At 46.6% G+C, this 23,539-nt stretch overlaps 1 protein-coding gene across 9 annotated transcripts in view; it reads right to left on the reverse strand.

The window, feature by feature from the left end:
* foxp1b (forkhead box P1b) overlaps positions 1-23,135 on the reverse strand; it is a 52,964-nt gene extending 29,829 nt beyond the window's left edge. For 2 of the 9 annotated variants that reach the window (XM_079157143.1, XM_079157145.1), the window contains exons 1-4: positions 23,014-23,135; positions 4,804-4,941; positions 4,485-4,604; positions 704-854 (exon numbers count right to left, since the gene is read on the reverse strand). In XM_079157143.1, the coding sequence (XP_079013269.1) occupies positions 704-854; positions 4,485-4,604; positions 4,804-4,923 (391 nt within the window). In that variant the 5' untranslated portion in view covers positions 4,924-4,941; positions 23,014-23,135. Of the gene's footprint in view, positions 1-703; positions 855-4,484; positions 4,605-4,803; positions 4,942-5,247; positions 5,365-11,855; positions 11,964-12,459; positions 12,584-23,013 lie in introns of those variants that run through there. The other 7 variants (XM_079157144.1, XM_079157142.1, XM_079157141.1 and 4 more) reach the window with 7 other exon arrangements.
* Positions 23,136-23,539: the final 404 nt, after the last annotated feature.

Below are 23,539 nucleotides of genomic sequence, written 5' to 3' on the forward strand. Positions count from 1 at the left end.
TGCCACCGGGATGCCAATCACAGGCTGCAGGAACGGAGAGTTCAAGGACAAAGCACGGACACTCTGAACAGTGGGACATTTTCTACCTCTAATAAACAAGGTGTAGCAAGCCGCGATCAAACAGCAGTAAACAGTGAACCCGGACAGGAGGCTTAAGATGCCGTTGAGTGAGCGAGTTGTTGAGTGATTTGCACTAGGTGTGTCCTGAAACACTGTGCGGTTACACACTTAAAAGAGGTGCTTTGTTCACTTTGGCTAAACAAATTTGCCCAGGTATTGTGGCCGAGCGATAGTAGCAGATGAAACCAGTCTGGATAGAAAAGAGATACATGTGCACCTGCACGTGTCGGTAAAACGGCTACAATGCTACACCGATAGCTCTGCATGACAGCGTTAGCTGCTCCACTACCACTGAATGCTTTCTCTGGTTAGATGTTTTCTATATGTGTAGGGAGAATAGTTTCTTATCATTAAAAACACGGTCATGTGCTGTGTTCAGGGAACAAATCCCATCATAGCAGGTGGAGGAACTCACCATGATGGATCATCCAATATATCAATAAACAGATGTATTAACATGAGCCCAACACATCTGCTTGTGTCTCTCGGTACACATTTTTAGCACATAAATAAGCGTCGGACATGATGGACTGACGGACAGGCTAGCAGCTCAGCACAGTGCTGCGTGACACCAGGTACTGACCCTGAGTGAGGGAGTGCAGCGGCAGGCCGGTCTGTCCGGGCTGGATGGTGAGCAGCCCTTGCCTCTGAAGGTTGAGCAGATGCTGCTGCTGGACCTGCTGGACCTGCAGGAGCTGCTGCTGGAAGGCCAACTGCTGCGCCGACACCTGCTGCTGGAGACACAGACGCAAACAAGATAGAGTGGCACACCATTAGCAAACACCCATGTATGTAAATATATATATAGAGAGAGAAGCATAACAGCCAGTGCTAACATGTGAAGCTGAATTTCAGGTTTGTACAATACTGGATTCATGTATGCCGTTGAAGAAAAACATTTGTTAGATCAAGACGACAGAGTTCAAAGGTTTTGGAACGGAACACTTTAGAACAACACGTTCATTCATTAAAAAATGTTAATGGATTTTGCGTGCGCTAACACACGATAGACCGGCGTGATTTTCATAAATGTGTGCCTTTAGTGTGGGTTTTGTCCGGGCCCACTTACGACAGGTGGGGTATACATCTCTCTCTCTCTCTCTCTCCCTTAATTAACGAGGAGTCGGGAGGCAAATGACAAACAATGAAACAACATAGTTAATCATTCATAATAAGAGCCACAGGAATTTAATTACAGCCATTCATAATTCAGCAAACAACGTGTGACTAAATCAGAGTGCTTAATAACCACCCTAGCAACTCTCACAACTCTCCCAGGCATGGCGCTGAGCTCAGGGATACCCCCCCCCCCCAACACACACACACACACACACACACACAACCAGCGCAGCCAGCGTTGTTCAGCCACGCGCTGTGGACCGACTGGGAGATCGCTGTGTTGTTGATCTGACTCTGCTGCGGCTGTTTCATCAAGGAACTATTTAATGAAAAGCCGGTGTGCCTTTATACATATTTTTGGCTCCGGTGAGTGAAAAGTGTGAACTTTGATGGGGTAAAAAAATTTAAATAGAATCGTACGAGAGTAGAGAAGAAAATGGACGGGAGGAAAAAAAGAGAAGTCAGAATAATAAATATAAGGAAATCATCTGATATCCCCAATCTCCTGTGAGTCAAAACAAACTGAGAGCTGTTATTTACACAGCAGGGTCACAGAGGACAGACGACTTTTCACCCTTTCATCGAGCCCCTGCTCTCGACGAATCTACAGTCAACTCTCCGGAAAGAGTTTATTTCTCTTCATCACTCCATTACAATCATCTCCAATTGAAAACGACAACGTCCATCAGGACACCTTTTGTATTGTCTATGAGATAAGGATGCCGGAGACTCAACAGGATGTTGCCGGCCTGTTTGTGAGTATACAAGGCCAGTTGTCAAGCGGGTGGGGTGGGGGAGGTGGGGGCACTAAAAGCAGTGCCGGGGCTGCCAAGCTGTGCGCCGCGCCCTGTTACCAAACACAGGATACACCACTTTGTTTACTTCTCACAATCGAGTGCATACGAGAAAAAGGTCTCGGTGCAGCGCGGCTGTCAGGTCACTCGCTGGCGGCTCTGAAAAACCACTGAAAGAGCCAGATAAAACGCAGCACCCCCCCCCCCTACTCCCCCTTCAGCTTGTCAAAGGTCTAGCAGGCCTTCCTCTCCACCCTCCTACACTCCCCCCCCCCCACCACCACCACCACCACCTCCCCTGCCCGCCGCCCCTGCACCGGCCTCGCTAAAAATAAAGCTCTGGGCTGAGCTCGTCTATTACGGCGAGCGGGGTCGTCTCATTGGATCAATCAGCGGGAGGAAGGCGCTTTGACAGTGGCAGCGCAGGGTCATAATTGAGGAGTAACCACATTGATTCACGGGCTCATGTGCTCATCTGAGCCAAAAATGAGAGACAAGAGGAAAGAGAGGCAGAGATCTCGCAGGGGTCTCGGTGAAACCCGGCATGCAGGTGGCCCTGTGATCCGCTCTGATCTTTCCTATTCATGAAAAGGTGTTTTTGGTTCTTTTTATTCCTCCCTTCCATCAGTGGGAGAAAAGTTTCTCATGTCTTCAGTGGTTTTCTGTTCTCCAGCTCCTCCCTGACAGCCTGAGACAAAGATAACAGTGCTACGGGGGCGGGAGTTCACAAGGAACAATGTCTTTCATCAAAAACGCTAAATAAATAGAGGGTGGCTTTTTAAAAAAAGAAAAAAGGGGGAAGAAAGAAAAATCAAATGAATTTAACTCTCTCCCCTTCACATGTTTTTTTCTTCTTCTTCTCTTCTTCTGGTCCCATCAGCTGACAGGAGCTCCTGTGCGCTCCCAGCATGCAGACACATTAAAACCCCCCCCAGACCCAATAGACCAAATAAGAGGTTAACAAGAAGTGGCACGAGGGAGAGAAAAATACAGTCCCTGACAAATGATAAAGAGTGACACTGGCAGGCCTTTATTGTCAAGCTTCAAATATAAAAGTTAAAGATCTTTGAAAAACTAAATTCTGATGTCTTTAAAATAAAAGGAGGCACAAAGCAACAACAGGGGGTTATTGTCTGGCAGCCACAGGGGAGTCACTGCATAATTCTTACTCTGTCTTTTGATGGCTGCTCGAAATGCGACTGGAAAAAAAAAGAAAGAAAAAAGAAGAGCGATGGGGAGAGAAAGAAAACATCGGCGGAGGGGGAGAGCCTCTCGAGGCTGCATCCATTTCCTGTGATCATACATAATATGCTTCAAAAGTTGGCTTTTCTTTTATTCTCATGCTCCATTCAACTGATCAATTGCACCTCCTTGCCCCCCTCCCTCCCCTCCCCTTTCTGCCCTGTTCCTCTTGTGTTTACATCAGATGCGACTCGGTGACAGGCCCTATCTGAGGCCGAGGAGCTCTGCTGTCATGTTGATTTATGGGCGCATCACGCCGCAACTTGTCCAAACTGAAGCCCGCAGTTCATTAATTAGGGAGCTGCGACTTTGAAGTCGGGAGCGCCGACAGGACGCGGACGTGTGAGTGAGCGCGAGCGTGGCTGTGTGCGTGCGCCCCCGCCTCTTTAACGCCGGGGCGTCATTTTTTTCTGTGCTTCCTCCGCTCTCCGGACGCCCAACTCAACGGGGACGAGAGACGAAAAAAAATTAAAGTCCCAGATCCGTCTTTGAACTCCTTCTGACCGCACAATAATAATTTGCTTTGTCCACAGTGATGCCTGTATCCTCCGGTCATTAACACGCATTAAGCTGCTGCCAATGAGCAAGCCCTGCTGTACTGGAGGGAGCGAGAAAGATATATAGAGAGAGAGGGGGAGGGAGGGAGGGAGGGAGGGCAGGCAACAAAGCTGGGAGCGCTCTCTGCACTGATATCTCACAATTACATGCCTTCTCTTCCTCTGCCATTTCCATGTTAATTACCGAGAAAAGCCTCTCAGATTTATACGCTGCCTTTCATTATGTCCTACACGAGGCTCACAGGAGCGGTCATCTCTTTGTTGCACAGGACACTTGTTTACTTGGAACAGAAAAAAAAAACACAAAAAAAACAACAACATCTAGAACAATGGGCCGAGGCTCAGGCTCCATAAAATATCGTGGAGAGGGAGAAGAAGAGACGCTGTATTCTTAGCACTGTATCAGTCAGTTGTTACCATTCATCCAGCAGGTCTGACATGCTAATCAGAAGCATGAGTGCACTTGATCCCCCCCCCCCCCCCCTCCCTCCCTCCCCCCCTCCCTCCCTCCCCCCCTCTCTCCTCTCTCTCCTCTACTTTAACCACAGTCTGGAAGCAGATGGGGTCGAGGGAGGGAGCACACATGCCTTCCATGCTCTGTCTGGCCGACGGGGTTTGGTAATGGCAAGAATTGGGAGTGATGTCAGCCTACCTCTTTACTCTGCTTGCTGACTGCATGCTGCTGCTGCTGCTGCTGCTGCTGTGGCTGCTGCTGTAAAAGCTGGAGGTGGAGCTGTTCCTGCTGCTTTTTGTAGAACTCTTGGAGTTGCTGCTGCAGAAGAGACGCGAAGGGCGACACGTGAGTGAAAGTCTGTCGGTCGTTTTCTTTTTTTTAAACTTTTTTTTAATACTATGAGGAATGTTGAGGCAGAAGAAAAGCAGCTCAACGTGAATGTGCCTTTGTAATAATGCCCGTCTGTGCATAAGACGATCAGCAGATGTGTGTGACGTGAGAGTCAGGTGCACGTTACCTGCTGTAACATGAGGGCCTGCTGCTGCTGGAGGAGAACCTGGAGCTGCTGAGGGCTCAGGACTTGCTGCTGAAGGATTTGCTGCATCTGCTGTGGAGTTATCACTTGAGGTGTCATCATAGCCACTGAAACTGGAACCTGCACGGACACACAAAAGGCGAGGAGAGGGATGTCAAAACACCAAGAGTCCATTAATACAGTGCACAATTCATGCAGGAGACAAAAAGCAAACCAATAAACTCAAATGTGAAAAAAGAAAGAAAAAAGAAGGCTGATGACTAAATAGCGCTCGCCAAAAGACTACAAATAAATACACCATATAATATGAATATAAAATGGCGTCTTGCTTTTGACTGGATTCATCTCAAGTGTCATCTTGACGTGTCACAAGCTGCACACACCCTCCAGCAAACACACACACACACACATTCCAACCCCTCTAACCGTTGTGACACCACAGCAGACTGAGGCGGGCCAAAGGACACGAGACAGCCAGGCGTGGATCATGCCTGTGGAGCAAAGCATCCACCCCAACCTTCAAGCTCCATCCTCCATCCTCCCACTCACACACACACACACACACACACACACACACAACATCTCAACACCTGATCTGATGTGAACCACGGCAAACACACCTGAGGAGGCAAAAGATTGCCTCAAAAAATAAACAGCAAAGATGCAGCGTGCTGCTCGCTCGTCGCATGCAGCGGGACACGTCATGTGAGAACATTTCATCAGGGACGCTGTCAACGGCGATCTGTTGTCGTGAAGACGCGGAGTGCCTGGAGGAGGAGGAGGAGGAGCCACGGCGGAGGACAAGCAGGACCCCCCTAACTAACTCCCAGCAGAAAGGTGCGAGTGCGTGACTCCTCACAAACAAGTGATGTGTTGTGACACTGAAGAGCCCCCCCACACAGTTGTCAGGGTGCCTTAATTGCTCCGGCGGCGTCGGGGACTCGGCGGTGTGTCTGGATGCTGCCACTCACCGCCATGATGCCATTAAAAGCTCCTTCCCTCGTCATTCGGATGACATGGAAGGTGCGCTCGATAGTCCTGCGTCTTCGCAGGTGTTACCAGTGCGGCGGACGATCGTGCTTTTGTGCACGTGGCGCGCACACACACACATTAGTAATGTATGTGCATAAGTGTGTGTTAAAATGTGTATCTCTCAGGCTGATGTCAGCAGCTGATAGAGAGCGGAGAGAGTCCGTCAGTGACAGTCCGTCTCCGCCAAGGTTACCCAAATTGTGTGGCCGCCTCATGGCTAATGACACCCCCCCTTTGAATTTTTCATGCATTGTCTGAATGCGATTTCGCTGTGCGAAGGCGCCTTCTTCTTGACACGCTCCTCCTGCAGTGCATATCACCTTAAAAACACAAACAAAGCGCCGCCATAATGAACAGCTTGTACTGCAAAAAAAGAGAATGCGGAGGAGAGGGCAGCGATGTCAAATGGGACGGACCGGCTTTGATGCTCTCGGTTAACTTCACAGAGCGCCGCCGCGCCGCGCTGGTGCCGCCTCCTTGAGGCCCGGCCCCACCCAGGACTCACGCACACGCCACATTTCTCATCTGCGGCAGCGGGCGCGAGGAGGGAAAATGCAATATTAATTCCCCCACGTATTATGTCTTAATATGCAGTTCATCTTGACTTTTGCACATGACTTGTCCTGTCATTTGCATAGCCCCGGCCTCCCGTTTCCTTAATTTCACAGTCATTATCCACTGAAGTCCTTTTCTCTTTTTTTTCCTCTTTTTTTCCGCTAATTTTGATGAACTATTTTGAAGGTCAACCGGTCGGCCCCGTCTTGCTGACGTGCAAGCGCCGTACATGATGTGATATATAGTCCCCGTCTAAACATGACATTTACCCCCCACCCCCACACCGAGGATAAATAATAATGCCCCCCCCCCACACACACACACACACACACACACCCCTTTTTTTTTTAAGCTTTGCTTTAACTGCGTGCATTAAAAATCTACTCCATACTTGTCATGCTCTATTTTTTACTACCGTGTTAAAGCTGTAAATTTAGCCTTATTTTCAAAAGTATAATCATTTTGTCATGCCACATTATATAGAGTGTGATGTGAGAGGGGAAGAAAAAAATGGAGACCTAAATCCACGTTAACACAGAGGTTTCTTTGTGTGTGTTTTTTTTTTTTTACACACACTTCAGCTCTCAATAGCTGCCAATTTCATTACAAATTACACCGAGATTTCCTTTCAATTCAACCGTCTTAATTCTTTACACCTTGGGTGTATATCTCATCATGGTTTCACACTTCGCCTCGTCAAGAGCGTCTGGCTCACAGTGACTACAGCTAGAGCAGCTCCCTCTGTGCACGGCCCCGGCAAGAGGCTATTACAGACCCCCATTTTATTACCCATTACTACTGAGGTCATTAGCAGCAAGAGGGATTGTGTGCTTCTTAACCTATTGATCAATGTAACTACTACCATTTAATCCTGTGCTGAAGGAGTGAAAATCTGCCTAAGACTGGATCCTATTGAGAGGAAAGGCGGGAGGGAGCACTTTAACTGAAAAATATTGCCCTGGCCGCTGCATCATGCCCATTTAACGCAAACACAGGACGCCAGTCGCCATTTAGAGCACTCCCATATGGTGAGCTCCCTTATCTCCTCGGGATAACATCATGACACCAGATGATCCGCCGAAATATATCGCCGTCTAAAGATAGTCTGAGAGGAGGCTGTGCACCGGGCTAATAACTGGAGGGATCCACCGAGCCACAGCTCTAATCTGCTCCGCCGATACGAGGGTGTGAAAAAGAGGACATTGTGAGGATGCCAGAAAGAGCTGACGTTTATGAATTTCACCAAGGTGTGGTGCTCTCCAGGTGCCTCCCACACACAAACATGCAAACCTGGAACGTTCTCACACAGCTGCCGAGTGACTGGAGGCAACATACTGTAACCAGCACAGGCCTGCTGGCCAAACACACACACATACACACACACACACACACACAAATCTAAACTGTGGCATGCTAAATTACACAAGCACATACAGGCACATGTGCAGGAACAAAACCTGTTTTCCATATAGCGAAAGAGAGTACTGTATGTTCAGTATGAACAGAAGTATTCCTTTTGACAAAGATATGAATCACTCATATCCTTCATACCATAATTCATTGCACCACCTGTGACAACACACACACACACGCACACACACAGACAGACAGACAGTACATGAAGCATTTGGCATTAAAGGACACCTACAGTAAGACAACTTCAAGAGGAAAAACGTGAAAATGAGGGAAGATAAACCGCATTAGACAGTGTTAGACAGTCACTGATTCAGAGTTAATGAAGACGGTCCCCTAGACCCCCCCCCCCCCCTCCCTTCCTATCACATGTCAGAGGTCAAAGCCCGGTGAGAAGGAGTAGGGGTGAGCGCCGATGGAAGATAGCCCCCTTTCCCCGGCGCCGAGGCAATTAAAAAGGCAACAGGAATGAGGGACAGGGAGGTGAATGTCAGTGAGACACCGACACAGACGTTTCACCGGCCGCACGAGGTGCAGCGTGGCTGAAAGGAAAAAAGAAAAAGAAAAAAGAAAGGAAAAATAAATAAATAAAAATGAAGCTGAGATTTATCAAATTTTCATTTGTGCTCCCTGGGGTCATGTTGTTTTGTAGGAGCATCAAATGGAATGGAGAAGTAAAAAAAAAGAAATAACAGGCCCTGGAGAAATCACAGAGTCTAGTCCGTTTGATGCTGTTGTTTTACCTTGGCCTGCAGTGGCGCAAGGAAACGACTTCCCATCCCGACTGTGATCTCCTGCATGAAAATGTAGCCGCAATGAGGGTTTCACGGGAGCTATTGTACTTGAGTGATGTGTGAGCGTAATTAGTCGTCGACGAGACTGGAAAGACTGGCTTCCATCTCGTCCAGGCAGGTTGATTGAAATCTCTGAGGTGGAGAGCGTTTATTCCCCCTCTTAAAATAAAATAAAAATAAAATAGACGCCAGTATATTCACACAGATCATCTTTTCGCCCGAACAATAAAAAATAACGATAATTTGTTGCAAAACACAATTTGTGTACACAGCAACAGATCCTAGTTTCTTCAGTCAGCCGAGAGAATTTGAAAAAGGCAGGACAGAGCTACCCGTCCCTACGCGTGTTAGGACCTCCATTAATCCTTCCTCGTCAACCACAATCAAGCCGTTTTAAAAATGTTTACAGCTCGCATAAACAGGATAATCAGGGCCACATCTCGTCTCCGTCCACCGCACACTATATATCCTGAATTGGGTGTGAGAGGGGCGGGTGTGTGTGTGTGTGTGTGTGTGTGTGTGAGGGGCTCAAATTATTTGAGCAACTGTAAAAACAAAGGTTAAGATTGCGTTTTAATTAACTTTTCTTTTTTTCCAAATACAAACAAACAGGTTTTCTTTCTGGTCCCGGTGTCGGGTTCAAACAAACAAAGTGAGCGAGCTCTCGTCCCACACACACACAAACAGCTGAGCTGAGAGCTCTGGACGCCGTTTCCCCACACTGGAGGCAGCCAACGCTGCAGGTGACCCCCCCCCCCCCCCAACACACACACACACACACACACACACACAACACACACACACAGAGGCACACACACACACACACACAGACAGACAGACACCATCCTCTGCATCACCACCATTTAACTATTTTCATTTCAGAAAATGTATTCAAAATGAAAAAAACTAAACTCAATGACCGGGTATTTTCTTGTACAAATAGTATCATATTTAATACTTGTAACATTAAAACAACTCTGACATTTCTACAAAAAAAATCATTCAGGTTCACAGAAAAAGCCCAGAGTGCTCCGTTTCATTTCGCCGTGTGACTCAATGTCCCGTCACTCTTTTTTGACCTCTCAAGCCACACCTCCCAAAGTGCTTATTTCACAGCCACGAGGCGTTTTGAGCTCTGAAACCTGGCTTACAAATTCAGCGTGACAGCTAGCGTCCCACACACACACACACACACACACACACCACCGTTCTCACCTTTCCCGGAAACGCCTCACCATCACCGTTTGGGGTGAACTGAAGGCGTTACCGGCTCTACCCCGGTTACACAACTGTGCACGTTGTAGTCGGTTTGAGATTTAATTAAGATCACAGCCTCCCTAAAATCCCTTTTAAATGAAACCGTAGTTAAAAGACAATGGCTGACACATCCTCGCGCAGATTGTTTCTATTCTCTGCACACCAGCAAAGAGCTAATCCTTGTTTCCATGACGGCGGACGAGAGGGACTCAAATCGTGCTCTTAATGCTGTCGTGTTACGTGACTCATATAAAAAGTATAAAGCTAATTAATACAATTATAGAGGAAAAGACGCTCGGTGGGAGCAGCAGGTTTATAGCATCAACTAACAACTTCACACACGCCCCAAATAAACCGACCCAATTATTTTTCGATCATCACGTAGCTTATTGTAAAATATATATATATATATATATATATATATATATATATATATATATATATATATATATATATATATATATAAATATATATGTATAAATATATATATATATGTAGGTCGTGACAGAGATGAGTGGTGAAGAAGACCTTCTGCCTTAAAACACTCTACAGCGTGTAATCTGGTTATGATCTCAACCCTTTGAAACACATCTCAAGAGTTAATCTTATCTGAAACACACGCACAAACTCACAGCAGTAATGACCCTTAAAAAGAAAGAAAAAAGGGATGAATGAAAGCCTTTTTTTCCCCCCCTCCTTTCTTCTTTCTTTTTTTCAAGTAAAAACATGCTTCAGTCGGGTGAAAGCCGGGGAAATAACAGCGGCGAGCAGCTGGTGGCTCACTATATCACTGCTAAACTATTCCCCCGTCTCTCCTCTCTCTCCGCCTGCCTCCAGTACAAAGTGAAGACCGTCCCTGTAAAGGATAGCTGCCCCGGCGAGCTCCCCCTGTGCACCTAACACTCCCCCCCCTTCCCCTTTCCTCTCCTCCGTGGTACACGGCTAATATCTGGTTGCCTATGTCATGGTTTAGAAATGACAGGTGCTCGCAGCCCCTCGCCTTGACAGGCCACTGCACAAATAACGCCCCTGCCTGAAAGGGCTAATGCACTACTAATGAACAATAAATCAACTTTGATTACAAACTGTCAACCCAATCAGCTCGCACTCCAGCTCTCCCAAACTGCGCGTCTCGGCACAGCTGCACGGCATTACGGTGCACGCTGCCCCGTTTGGGGCTCCGCTCTCCTCCTCCTCCTCGAACCCCCATTCCTCTGTGCTCCTCCATCACTCCTTTTACTTTTTAAAAAAGACACCTACTTTCTTTCTGCGGTGACACAAGGTGGCGGAAAAACAGTGCAAAACTGGTTGTGGTGAGCGCGAACAGACAAAACCAGAAAATACAGCATTTCGGAAAAAGTGAATCACATGCGAGTCCTTTCCACAGTTGCGTGAGTGTATTACTCGAGATCAATTGGAGTAAAGACACTTGAGGTCATTAAGCAGCAGAAAGTCAATAGCTGTCTTCTGTGTAAAACCTCAAAGCTGTCAAATCAGACTCACACTTGACAGGCAGAGAGAAAAGAAAAGGAAGAAAAAGACCAAAACTTTGCCTCCTAAAAGCACCTTTTGTTGCAAGTACACACACGCAGGAGAACGCACAAACATTCACACACTCAAAAAACTTTTTCAGGAAGAAGCGAGCGATGACATTCGGAGTGACAGCGCGACCCAACGTGGTTTTGTGGCGACGGTGTCAAATATAGAGCGGTGCCCGTCCGTCTTAATTCAGTGTGACACCGCGAGGAGAGCGAGCATTAGTCCAGGCCATAAACTCAAAGAGCGAGCGCAGTCTGACCAGCTCTCGTTTAACAAATCATCACAGAATACACAGCCAGCAAAACAAAAACAAAAAAACCCCACAGCTACAGATTTTCTACCCGCTTGACATGCTGTACCCTGGAAACATTCAAAACAATAAAGCAATAATATAATCCTTTTCTGAGAACAAAAGCAACAAATCATGTAAAAGAGAAGGCAGACCTGACTCCTGTTTTTCCCAGAACTTTCCATAATTCAACCAGCGGTACAGTACAGTAGAGGATCCTGCTGAACTGGTTCGCTCACTATCGGCAAAGTAAACACAACTAAGCAAACAGCGTGAAATGGCAGACAGAAACTTGCTGTAGACGGCCGGGCATCTTACTGACAAACAAGCGCAGCACAAACAAACTGTTGCTGGGAGTGAAAGTGAAATGCTGTAAAGCCACCGGCAGATAAACAGAGGCAGCTAATCCATACAGGCTTGTTTTGAAATGCAATACACTGCAGTAATGTACATGACACCTGCTTTCTCCTATCAGGACGAGCTTGTAAACCTCTCGGCGTCTCAACGGCAAAGTAAACCCTGGATAATAGCTGCTCTCACACAACAAACTGCATGACAGGAATTAACCAATCGCAATGATACAACATCAACGACAGGCAAGACAATAAAGCCTCCTTTTCTCTTTTTCCCCGGTCAAATTAAATTGTCAAGTCTTTTTTTTTTTTCCTTCCCTCACACAAGAAAGCAGGCACACGCACACACACACACACACACACAAATAAAATAAAAAAATCACAGAAATCAATCATATTGACAAACCTGACAAACTCCATTTAGCTGGCAGGGTAAACAGAGTGCTGGGCCACGCGGTGTGGAGTGAAGCAGAGCGGAGAACGGAGCGACGAGGGAGAGAGAGAGAGAGAGAGAGAGAGAGAGAGAGAGAGAGTGTGTCAGAGAGAGAGTGTGTGTGTCAGAGAGAGAGGGGGGGAGAGAGAGAGAGAGAGAGAGAGAGAGAGACACGCGGACTGGCAGGCAGGGAGGCTGAGAGCGAGCGCTGCTGTGCTGTGGAGCCTCCAACCTTCCTCGGGATACAGACAGATTGCACGCGCGAGGTTGCTCCCCGGCTGACAAGATACAAAACTATCCAATCAACCACGCCCTTCTCCACCAATCACGACCAGCCCTCTAAACATAATCAATTCAAATGGGGCCACACACAATAGGGAGCCGCGGGCTGGGCTGCAGGTGAACCCGTGCCTTTGTGTGGGGGGGCCCCTTTCGAAAAAAAAAAAAAAAAAGAAGGAAAGAAAGAAAGAAAAAAAAAAAGGACACAGTTGACGGCTGTTAACCCTTTGACCCTTTGCCGGGACTCCGGCCGTACTATTGAAACAATGGGAGCCTAAAGAAAAGAGGCCCTTTAATTAAACAACAGATAAGTAAACACAGCTATCCAGCGGAAAGAAAGAAAACCGGCCCCCGCTATCGGGCCCTTTATTGTTCTGCTAAATGGAATTGTTTACAGTGGCGGAACAAAGACACAACTCATTTCACATGCTGAAAACAACAAAACGCAACAAACAATTCAGACGCTTTGTACTTATTGTGTTTTTTTCTCCCTTGTTCCTTTTTCAAATTCCCCAAGCTGGGACACATGCGTTTCATTTCAGAGTAACATGATGTATACGAGAACAGTTTGTTTTGCCTCCGCAGAATTTTAATGTGCAGACTTGAACCGTCGCACGCGACCAGTCGCGGGAGCTCCACGGCAAGTTTGTGTGCATTCGGTCAGAAAGATCAACCACAGCGGCATAAACTTGTTTCCAGTTTTTAAAAAAAAAAACATAACACTTATCCTACAATTTGGCCTCAGACGAGCTAAAAAAAAAACAACCACTCACATTAATAGCTAACATTACAGCTGCTACGGAACCAAGCAATCCATCCGACTCCGTCCCCAATGAGAGCAATTAGCTGTCATAATATCATCACACTCTTCAACACCCGTGTGCACTCAGTGAGGGGAAAAGACACGGAGAGGGAAAACAGGACCCTGCCACCTACTGGAGATCCTGCTGAACTCACCAGAGGAGAGAGAGAGAGAGAGAGAGAGAGAGAGAGAGAGAGAGAGAGAAGCCTGGCTGTCAATGTGTTATGTATATATAAATATATTTTAACCAATCTCACCTCCAATCCAACAACAACCGCATTTCCCTCTATAGTACATAAAAACATAAAGACCTTATTTCCTTTTAGTAGCAACAATAAAAACAGGTCCTCCAACTTGTGCAACCCACTCAACAAAGAATTAGAGGAAAGGCATGAGGCGAGATTAACGCCTCACTTTTGTTAATTATCATGACAATAAACACAGCGCTGACTAACAGCGCTCTGAAACACAGCTTCATATCAACAAGCTGTAAACCCCTTGGCCGAGGATGAAGGAATGCTGGTGGGATGCGTTCCAGTCCGCAAACACGCGGGTAAAATAAACAAGAGCGGCTGCAGAACAAGCCGCCGCTCTCGTCTGCTAATAACTAACAATGAGCTCTGCTAAGCTGGCCTGACCTATATAAATTATTGACTGGGACACCTCCAGTGTCAAAAGTGACAATTCCAATACATATCATGGTGAATAATTAAGTGGAAGAAAAGGCGCCTTTATTTTTCTATCTGACACCCTCAAGACGGCTCACGCACACACACACACAAAAAGACAAGTGACATGCTCACAACTACGCACGAACAAACACACACACACACACACACACACACACACACACACACACACACACACACACACACACACACACACACACACACACACACACACACACACACACACACACACACACACACAAAGTGGTTTAGGCTACAGCCACACTCTTCTCCCCCGGCACTCTCCCTGGGGTGGCATGTCGGCGTATTCTCAATAAAACACCTTCTTAGCAGTAATAGGCCACTGTTCTCATTTCAACGCTCCCAAAGGCCTCATGATAAATTTAGCAGACACACAGTTCAAGCTTCTCCTCTCACACACTAGTCTTTCTAATCCATTGCCTCGGTGCCTGCGCCATGTAAAATAATTACACATATGTGTCGATGAGATACACACACTATATAGATTTTTCCTCTCTCTCTCTCTCTCTCTCTCTCTCCCTCCTTCCTGCGCACAGAGAAACATCAATATCCTTGAGCCCTGAACCGGCGTTCCCTTGCGATAGTTTACAGAGAGCGCTGAGCGATTGTGCTCGTGACAGAGTGGATGACATTATATTTCCTGCTTGAGTTAGAGTGAAAGTATGAGTTAATGTCTGGGCCTGAGCCGCGCTCCGCTCGGCTCTGGCTAAAGATAACGACTCGCCTCCAATTACAAAGCCTTTCCAAAACACATCTAACGCGGCCGGTGAGTAAGCTGCACCGGCATGCCAACCCATGTCTTTGCTGCTACTACAGAGAGAGAGAGAGGGAGAGGGAGAGCGAGGGAGACAAGTGGAGAGGAAGTGGAGGGAAATATAAAACTACAGTCATTCCTTTCCTTGAGAGGCTCTGGTGACCTGGACCATTGTCATGAGAAAACAAACACAGTCTGTTTCCTTGTGCGTGTGTAAAGTAAATCATTGTTTACTGATGGTGGGAGTCAGCAGGGCAGGTGTGGGTCCTATATAAATAACAGCTGCTCTATATAATATCGCCAACCGCAACAAAAACACCTTCTAGATCCGCAAACAGCGCCACGATGTGTGATCTCTCTATTGTTTCTTTATCTTTTTATTACTCCGCCAGCGTCTCCCATCAAAGTCAACAGAGACGTTCAACCAACTTGGCTGTTATTTTTACTTTTTTTTAACTCCAAGCTGAAGTTCAGAAAGAACCTACATTAAATTTCGGTGACCCACTCGTTCACAACGACATCATACAGGAGAGTTTTTATGATATTTCTGAAAGCAGTAAAACATTTAGAAGTGATCCGGTCTTCAGAGGTTGATTTTTAATCAAACTGAATTAGTTTTTTCATTATTTTTGGCGCTCTTAAGTTTGATTTATTGTTGGTGCCGTGTGAAAAAAAGGTCCTTTTAAAATACGTTATATTTCCATTCTTATGACATGACAGTGAACTCACCATTCAACATCTGCAACCCACCGATACTCCCTCTGATACTTGGAATAAGTCATAATCGGAGTGAATGAGGTTATCACCCGAAGCAGAGCGGAGTTACAGTAAGTCACGCCTGAGTCACCAGTCCATTATATACATATACATATACACATATATACATGTATATATACATATATATATATATATGGGTTTGGTTATTTACTTCTAATTTCAGCATTCAAGAACACATTGTTTAGTCAGCACATGTGACCTGCAAAAATATTTCCTGAGGTGATGTGACAGCCAGTGTATAACGGAGCGTGTACAGCGTCTACTGTGGTTTTTCACTTTGTCACAACAAGAACACTTTGGGGTTTGAGCAACGACGTTGATTTTAAGGAGGTGGGGGAATTTCTGCCTCGTCTTGTTTGGTGATTTTTTTTTTTTTTTTTTATCTTTGATTTCAATCAGAAGCTATATTAATACCGTCATTTTAATAAGAAATAACGGCTCTGTGGGGGCTGCGGAGATATAAAAATAACTTCATCGCTAAATCTGAAACCATAAACATGTTTGTGTAAAGCCCCAGTTATTGTGATCATATTCTAATTTATAGGCTTTTGATACCCAATCACAAACACATGAGATTTACTGTGATAATTAAGCCGATTCTATCAGAGCGCAAGCATGTGGGTGGCTCCTGTCAACGCTTTTTAAGCGTCCCACCCGCGACGTAGGACGCACAGCACCGCTATCCGCAGTGATTAACGGTTTAGCTAACCGTTTCTTCTGTGTTGTGGTTATTAAACGGTGTTTGTTAGCCTGTCCTGTTTCCAACACAAACCAATAAAGTTCCTCTGGAAACATTCCTGGAAGCAACAGAGATTCATATGACAAGTAAAATAAGGCTAAATTAAAATGCAACGTTATCCTTTAACGTTCTGCAGATTGGGCGTAACAACGTGGAGCGCCGTGATGGTTTGCTGCACGGTCTCCAACACAAACACAACTCCAAATGATGTCCTCATGTTAGCCGAGGGCCTCTTTCTGTCTCTGGATCTCGGTCTCTCGTGCTGTCTGAGCGACACAATATCTCTCCTTCCTGCTCCTAACAAATAGTGAAGAATTGGAACCAGAGAATCGCAGAGCTGTCAGAAAAAAGTGCGCGCGACGACACCCACGAAGAGAGAGCGGGCATCTCGTGAGCTGACGGCGACTTGACTGCACCTTGCAAGGCTGTTAGTGTTTATTAATGCCACGGTCGACTGTGCATCCCATCCGTCCTTCCAACCCTCCGCAAAGGGCGTGTGAATCACTCCAAACAACAGACGCTCGACATCAAGATATAGTGCCGGAGGATGACACAAAGACACAACACATTTCGATAGGGGGGGGGGGGGGGGGGGGGAGAAGCGTGTGTGTGTGTGTGTGTATCTGGGTGGATGACTGAGTGGGGTGGAGGGGTGAGAGGGTTCACCGCTCGAAGGGAAACATCAGGCCTCAAACGAAAAAGAGGGTCCCGAAAAAATGGTAAGTGGCTCCCGGCGCTGTGACTGGAGTCAATTCGACAGTCATCGTCTTGGATGGGAGACGGATCGTAACGCAGCAGCTCCCCCCCCCCCCCCCACACACCCAGTTTCTGCTTGGCTGCGCGGAATTGGGACAGATGACTTCATTCTGACAGGATTATCCCAAACCTGGTTCTAATCTATACCGTACACATGATGGATTTTTACAATATGACAAGGAAAACAAGCAGCAAAAGAGACGGCCTGATCCCGGGGTTCCACGCGAGCACCGGCCGCCGTGTTGCTGCTGATCGGTCCTGACAGATTGTATCACCTCAAAGCAACGCGCGCGTCAAAATGAGATTTCATTACAGCATCACCTTGAGACTTCTTACCAACACAAAGAGATGAACTCCTCCTGGGGATCACGCACACGACTGATGAATTATGGGATTTTTACCGTTGGAGACACTTTGCAGACGAAAAGGGGAGCTATTCTTGAACGATATTCCCTGAAATATTGATAGTAACAGCGCATCCCGGAGGCAAAGAAGCAAATAAAATTCCAACCCAGAGTGTATTCAGGAAAGATAACGCAGCTTTGAAGAGGAATTGTTTGACATTTGTACTTTTTTTTTTTTACCAAGCGTAAGATGAGAAGATTGACGCTGAATTTGACACTACAACCAGCAGCCTGTTAGCTTAGCTAATCTCAAAGACAGGAAACAGAGGGAAACAGCTAGCCTAGCTCTGTCCAAAGGTACCAAAATCCACCAACCAGCTCCTCTGACGCTCACTAAATAACAATTTGTTTAATTTGCACACAAAAAAAAAAACAATGCGTAAAGTGTAGAAACCGCACGTCCTGGTACCTGTTTCCAGTCTTTTTGCTAAGCTAAGCTAACCTGCTGCTGACCGTGGCGACATATTTAGCGCACAAAAATGAGAGTAAATGGTATCGATCTAAGTTAATTAGCATATTTCTCAAAATGTCCAACTATTGCTTTAGGTCAAGATTACCTTTTCATGCACTGAAAACACTGTGAAAGGGTTAAAGCTGCAAGACCAAACCACGAACAACTCCCAGACCGGACAACGCCGTGGTAGCGACCTGTTAATCACAAGGTAGCCCTGCCCTAAAGCATCCCCTGCTTTATGGTCTATTTGACTCTAAATGGACCATAATCTACTAAATGAACATCATGCTGTGTTGAAGAAGACTTTAAACTAGCAAATGAGACCATAAACTCATGTTTACAATGTTTATTGAGGTAATAAATCAACAAAGGAGTAGGATCGTTTTCCCATAGACTTCTATACAATCAGTCGCCCACTGACGCCCATTTGAAAGAATGATTCAGATTTTTAAGGCCTGGTGGTTGCCGCCTGCTATGAACATACAAACTGTGAATTACTTCCTGCTCTGTGCAAAACAACCTGCAGATGATTGCACTTTAACAGGCCGGTTTAAAGCAGTCGTTGAGTGAGTCAATTGGAAAATGGCCAATGCTTTGATTTGTGTTTTAACTGTCTCCATCTCTCAGCACGTTTGTCTTACACCCTTTTATTCTCCTAAATGTATTTGAACTGAATACAAAATCCTGCTTTTGTCTTGGCCCGGCCTGCCTTGTGTTAAGTGCCGTCTTTATCTCACAGAAACTAACCCAGAACATTAATCCGGTCTTCGTGTTCACCGTCTACCACCGCCGTGCCACGTTGGCCCACTGGCCGGCTGGGCTGCCTTTAGATCGGCCCGCAGCACTGGCTGAGCTCCAGCTGACGGGCAACGGCCTAGTGCTCTAATGACTTACAGATTGGAGCGCTGTGGTATACATGTGTCAGGACAATGCCATGGGCCTGCTGCAAAAACAGTAGGAGAGGGAGAGAAAGAGAGCCGGCGGCTTCTCCCTGTCCTGTCAGACAGAGCCTCGGCCCCTGGATTGTGTCACATCACGCCCCCCCCCCCCCCCCCGACTGACCGACCGACCGACCGCAAATGAAGGATGTGAAGAGCAAACGTGGGGAGGAGGGGCGTTGGAGGGGCCGCTCTGCAACTTAAAAGGCTTTCATCCTGTAAACTGAAAAGACATTATCTTTTGACCTGGAGATGCCCTCTGTGAGGCTGTACACTATGGTGTGAAAACAGAGAGAGAGAGAGAGAGAGAGCGAGAGAGAGAGAGAGAGAGAGAGAGAGAGAGGAGAAGAAGAAAGAAGTGAGGATTGTGGCTTCAACCGGTAATAGCACAGATAAGAGGATTGTCTGCTGGCATGGTTTTTGAAACATTATCAGTTGCTTCTCTGTGTCTGAAGAATAACATGTGATGCACCTTTGACATCATGAAAATGTTCAACGCAACATTTATCTTCATCAGAGAAGAGCGAATGGTGTTTCTCATTTTAAAAAAAACAAAAAAAAAGGCCAACACACAATTACAATGAACATAAAAAAAACACAAAGAAACCCAAAGTACAAAGATGCTCTTTTAGCTTCCGATGCTTTCCGACTTTCACTTCAAGACGGAATTTCAACGCTCTCAATAGCAAGTGAAGTGACGTTATCATTTCCCCTTCTCTGTACGCAGACTATCTGCTCTGAATCTGGCCATTCGTGGATTCCCATTACGATCAGTGCAGACGCACCGCAGACAGCAACCGGTCAACGTCAGTCAAGCAGCGTCCGCGCAGCCGGCTGCTGGCCGTACCTCACACTGTACCAGTGGCATGAATAATGAAGGCCTAATCTCAAGACACAGTCCTGGTTGGGGAAAACGAGCACAATCTAGGCGTTACGCTGACATCAAAGACGCCATGTTGACACAACATCTTCAGCCCCAGCTGAACGCCACATAATCCCCTGTAGGAGGTTCGGAGCCCACCTGGGATCTCGTGCGTCGAGGTTTGTAGTTAACCGAGCGACGCGGCAGAACGAGCTCCCCCCCCCCCTCCCCCTCCTCCTCCCACCTCGGCGCTGGTGGACTATCAGCGAGGGTCCGACAGTGTTGTTCCTAATTACCTATTTCTCCACTCCTGATCCTGCGGCTGGCATAATTAGTTACCTGGGGCTGCAATCCAATTTGAAGTGATGACAAGAAAGTGATCCATGAAAAAGTAATAAGTTAAATCCAATTTCAGCCTGCCTCTAATTAAATGCACATGGAACTAATGAGTCAAACCCTACCATTTCACTGATAATGGTAATTAGCGGGGTGGGAGTCGCCCGGTCTCTCGTCGCTCCGCGCGCCACCGTAGGTGTGAGGCGGCGAAAAAAAAAAGAAGAAGGTAAAAGCGGCATCGGATTCTTTTAATCACACGTGTCATTCAGTCAATGGAATTTACTGGCTCTTTTGACCAGTCAAGTATGTTTAGCTGCTTTCCAGCCCCCGCGCGGCAGCTGTTTGTATGCCGAGGCCTGATTAAAGCGCCTCCAGGCTGCTGAGTATACAGTGGAGGCATCTTCATTCAGAGGCAGGCAGTATGTGTGTGTGAGGGGGGGGGGGGGGGGGGGGGGGGGGGGACCCCTGTTGGAGATATAAAACCAAAGAGCCATTTAATGCTGATCAAGGACCCGGAGGCTTGTTTGACTCATACCCCCCCCCCCCTTACTACTCTACACAGGTCTTTTTTTCTTGTGTTTTCTTTCTTGAAATGTTCTGTATGTACCGCGCTTCATTATTTTTGACTTGAATAAGAACGAATTGGAAAGTGAGTCACATCTCCAAATGAGTGAAAGTCTCTCGGCGCATCTCCTCGTGCCTAATGGGAAGACCGCTGAGATGAATGGAGCCCACGTCCCCAGATCAGGTGCTTTTTATGGGGCTTTATGTCAGCTTACTACACAGCCTCGTAAATTGTCGGACCATGTCTTTTGATGACCCGGTCCGGCTCAACGGAGAATCATTATCCGGGTCTGCGTGATGGAGATGGTGAACGTTCTGTGTGAAGGGGGGGCTCCTCCAGGCACCGGGGTTTGTTCTTAAAAGAGGAAGTGAGATGAGACCCTAACCCTCTGGAGTTTCACAAAGTGTGTTTGTGAGAGAGAGAGAGAGAGAGAGAGAGAAAGAAGAGAGAGAGAGAGAGAGAGAGAGAGCGACGGTGTGAGAAACAAGAGAAAACAAGAGAAACCTCGCCGACGAGAGGGAAGAAAGAAAAACAAATGTAATACATCCTCCTCACACTGATGTTTATGCATGAACTCCTGGCTGTAAACTGTGTGCGTGTATGCGGTCGCCGTGTGTTTAATTAGCACAATATGTAATTCAGAGATAAACAAACACTTGTCGGGACCTGTGGCTTTTTCTCATAATGGCAGCTTCAATCCGGCAAAACGCAACATACGACATTAAGAGAGCAGCCAATTTACGGCGTCGGTTAGATACCACAGCGAGCTCTGTGCTCTCTTCACAAGAGGCGTGCAGGGGAGGGGAGGGGAGAGGAAGCGGGGGAAAAGGGCCCGACTCTCTTTTCAATAGCTGAGTGACAGCTTGGCCGAGCTCTCTGTATACATTAATAAATTAGAATTTTAATTTTGTCTTTGTCTGCAGGAGATGGTCTAGTACTTCACTATGTACCAACAACTGGCTGTACGCTGGAATCGGCCGCTGTGGTCCCCTCCGTTGACCTCTGCAGCACAATTCCCCGGCAGGCCGAGGAAACAGTTTAGTCTGATCCTTTCAACTTATTTGAATCCTGACAAATATGCGCACAACTGAAAGGTCATCACAGTCATACTTCATCCTCTGGAGCTATTTCCGAAGACATCTGCACAACAAAGAGGCTTTTGCGCAACCTGACATTAGACCTAGCTGCTACAATAGCTCATTAAAAAGGAGCCCCAATGGGATAGTAAGGGTATTAAATATTATATATATATACACACAGAGAGAGAGCAGGGCCTCCGTATTAATTACCAAATATGCCCTGAAGTCGTTTGCGATTTCACACTGACACAAACAACCGCTGCTTGTTCAAACACAAAGACGTACATCTCCGAGGCAGCTGATCCGAAATTACCGTAAATATGGCATCAGATATTCATATTACAAGCAGAGCGAGATGAAAAAAAAATACTTGTTTTGTTTTTTTCATGCTGCTTTTTCTTCGCATCACAAAAGCCTTCCAAATAATTGTCCGTCCGACCGACCTGCACCCCCCCCCCCCCCCCTTTGCTTGCCTCTCTCTTCACCTCCAAGCCCTCCACCTGGATTACCCACCACACCCACCCACCCGTGGGCTGCTTCATGAGTGTGAGTGTGAGTGTGTGTGTGTGTGTGTAGAGCAGTGATGAAAGGCAAACAGAGGAAGCATGGAGTTTCCTCTGCTTGACCGGACTCGCATCTCCGTGGGAGGAACTTTCTCCTGCTTTCACCTCCTAAACTGAGTGCAGTCAGTTTTTCCACGAACAGAAGTCAGGATCAGCCACAAAACATGCTGATGTGTGTCACTGCACAGCAATGACTCTGGATGAGGTCATTCCTGGCCACACAGAACATTCTGGCCTATATATCTCATGCCTACATACCACTGGATGGTTGATTGTGTGTGTGTGTGTGTGTGTGTGTGTGTACACACATGAGGATACAGGACTGCAAATGTTGCACTGCCGATTTTAATTTCCTGTTTGTTCTCCAGCGAAGTGCTTTTTCTCGCACATCGTGTTCTAGAGCGAGTTGCACAAGTTCCCCTCTTTTTTTTTTTTTGTAATTTCATCAACCACAAAGCGAGCCATCTGAGTATCATCACGGGTAAATAAATAAGAGTGTCTGACGGTACCTGTAGGCTTTGCTGCTTGTCGTTGGCTTTGGGGGACTTGCGGCCAGTGTTTTGTTGCTGCTGCTGCTGCTGTTGTTGTTGCTGTTGTTGCTGCTGGAGGAGTATCTGCCGCGCCACTTGGAGAGCCTAATAAAGAGAAATGCATAAAGAGATTTTTTTTTAAAAAGACAATCCAATAGAAATGCTAGAAGTACATATGCTAAAAGTCCCTTGCGGACACTTTGATGCTTATCGTCTGAGCAGATGTATCCACTTACAACAATATCCCCTTGGCCTCCTGATAGACAACAAACAAACATTACAGAGCATCTTTTCATACTACAGTCATCAATCTAAGGCTGGCATGAAGGATCCCTCCACAAACACACCGGGAACAATGATCAGATGACAAAACAAATACACAGAGAGAAAGAAGACAAAAAAACCCTGCAGCCAGCCAGAAGAAATATTTATCTGTTGATAAGATGCACTCACAGCAAACACAAGCGGTCAGAGGCACTATCAGCGTCTTTTGATCCTCCTTTAG

This window comes from Pholis gunnellus, assembly GCF_910591455.1.
Source record: "Pholis gunnellus genome assembly, chromosome: 3".
NCBI lineage: Eukaryota > Metazoa > Chordata > Actinopteri > Perciformes > Pholidae > Pholis > Pholis gunnellus.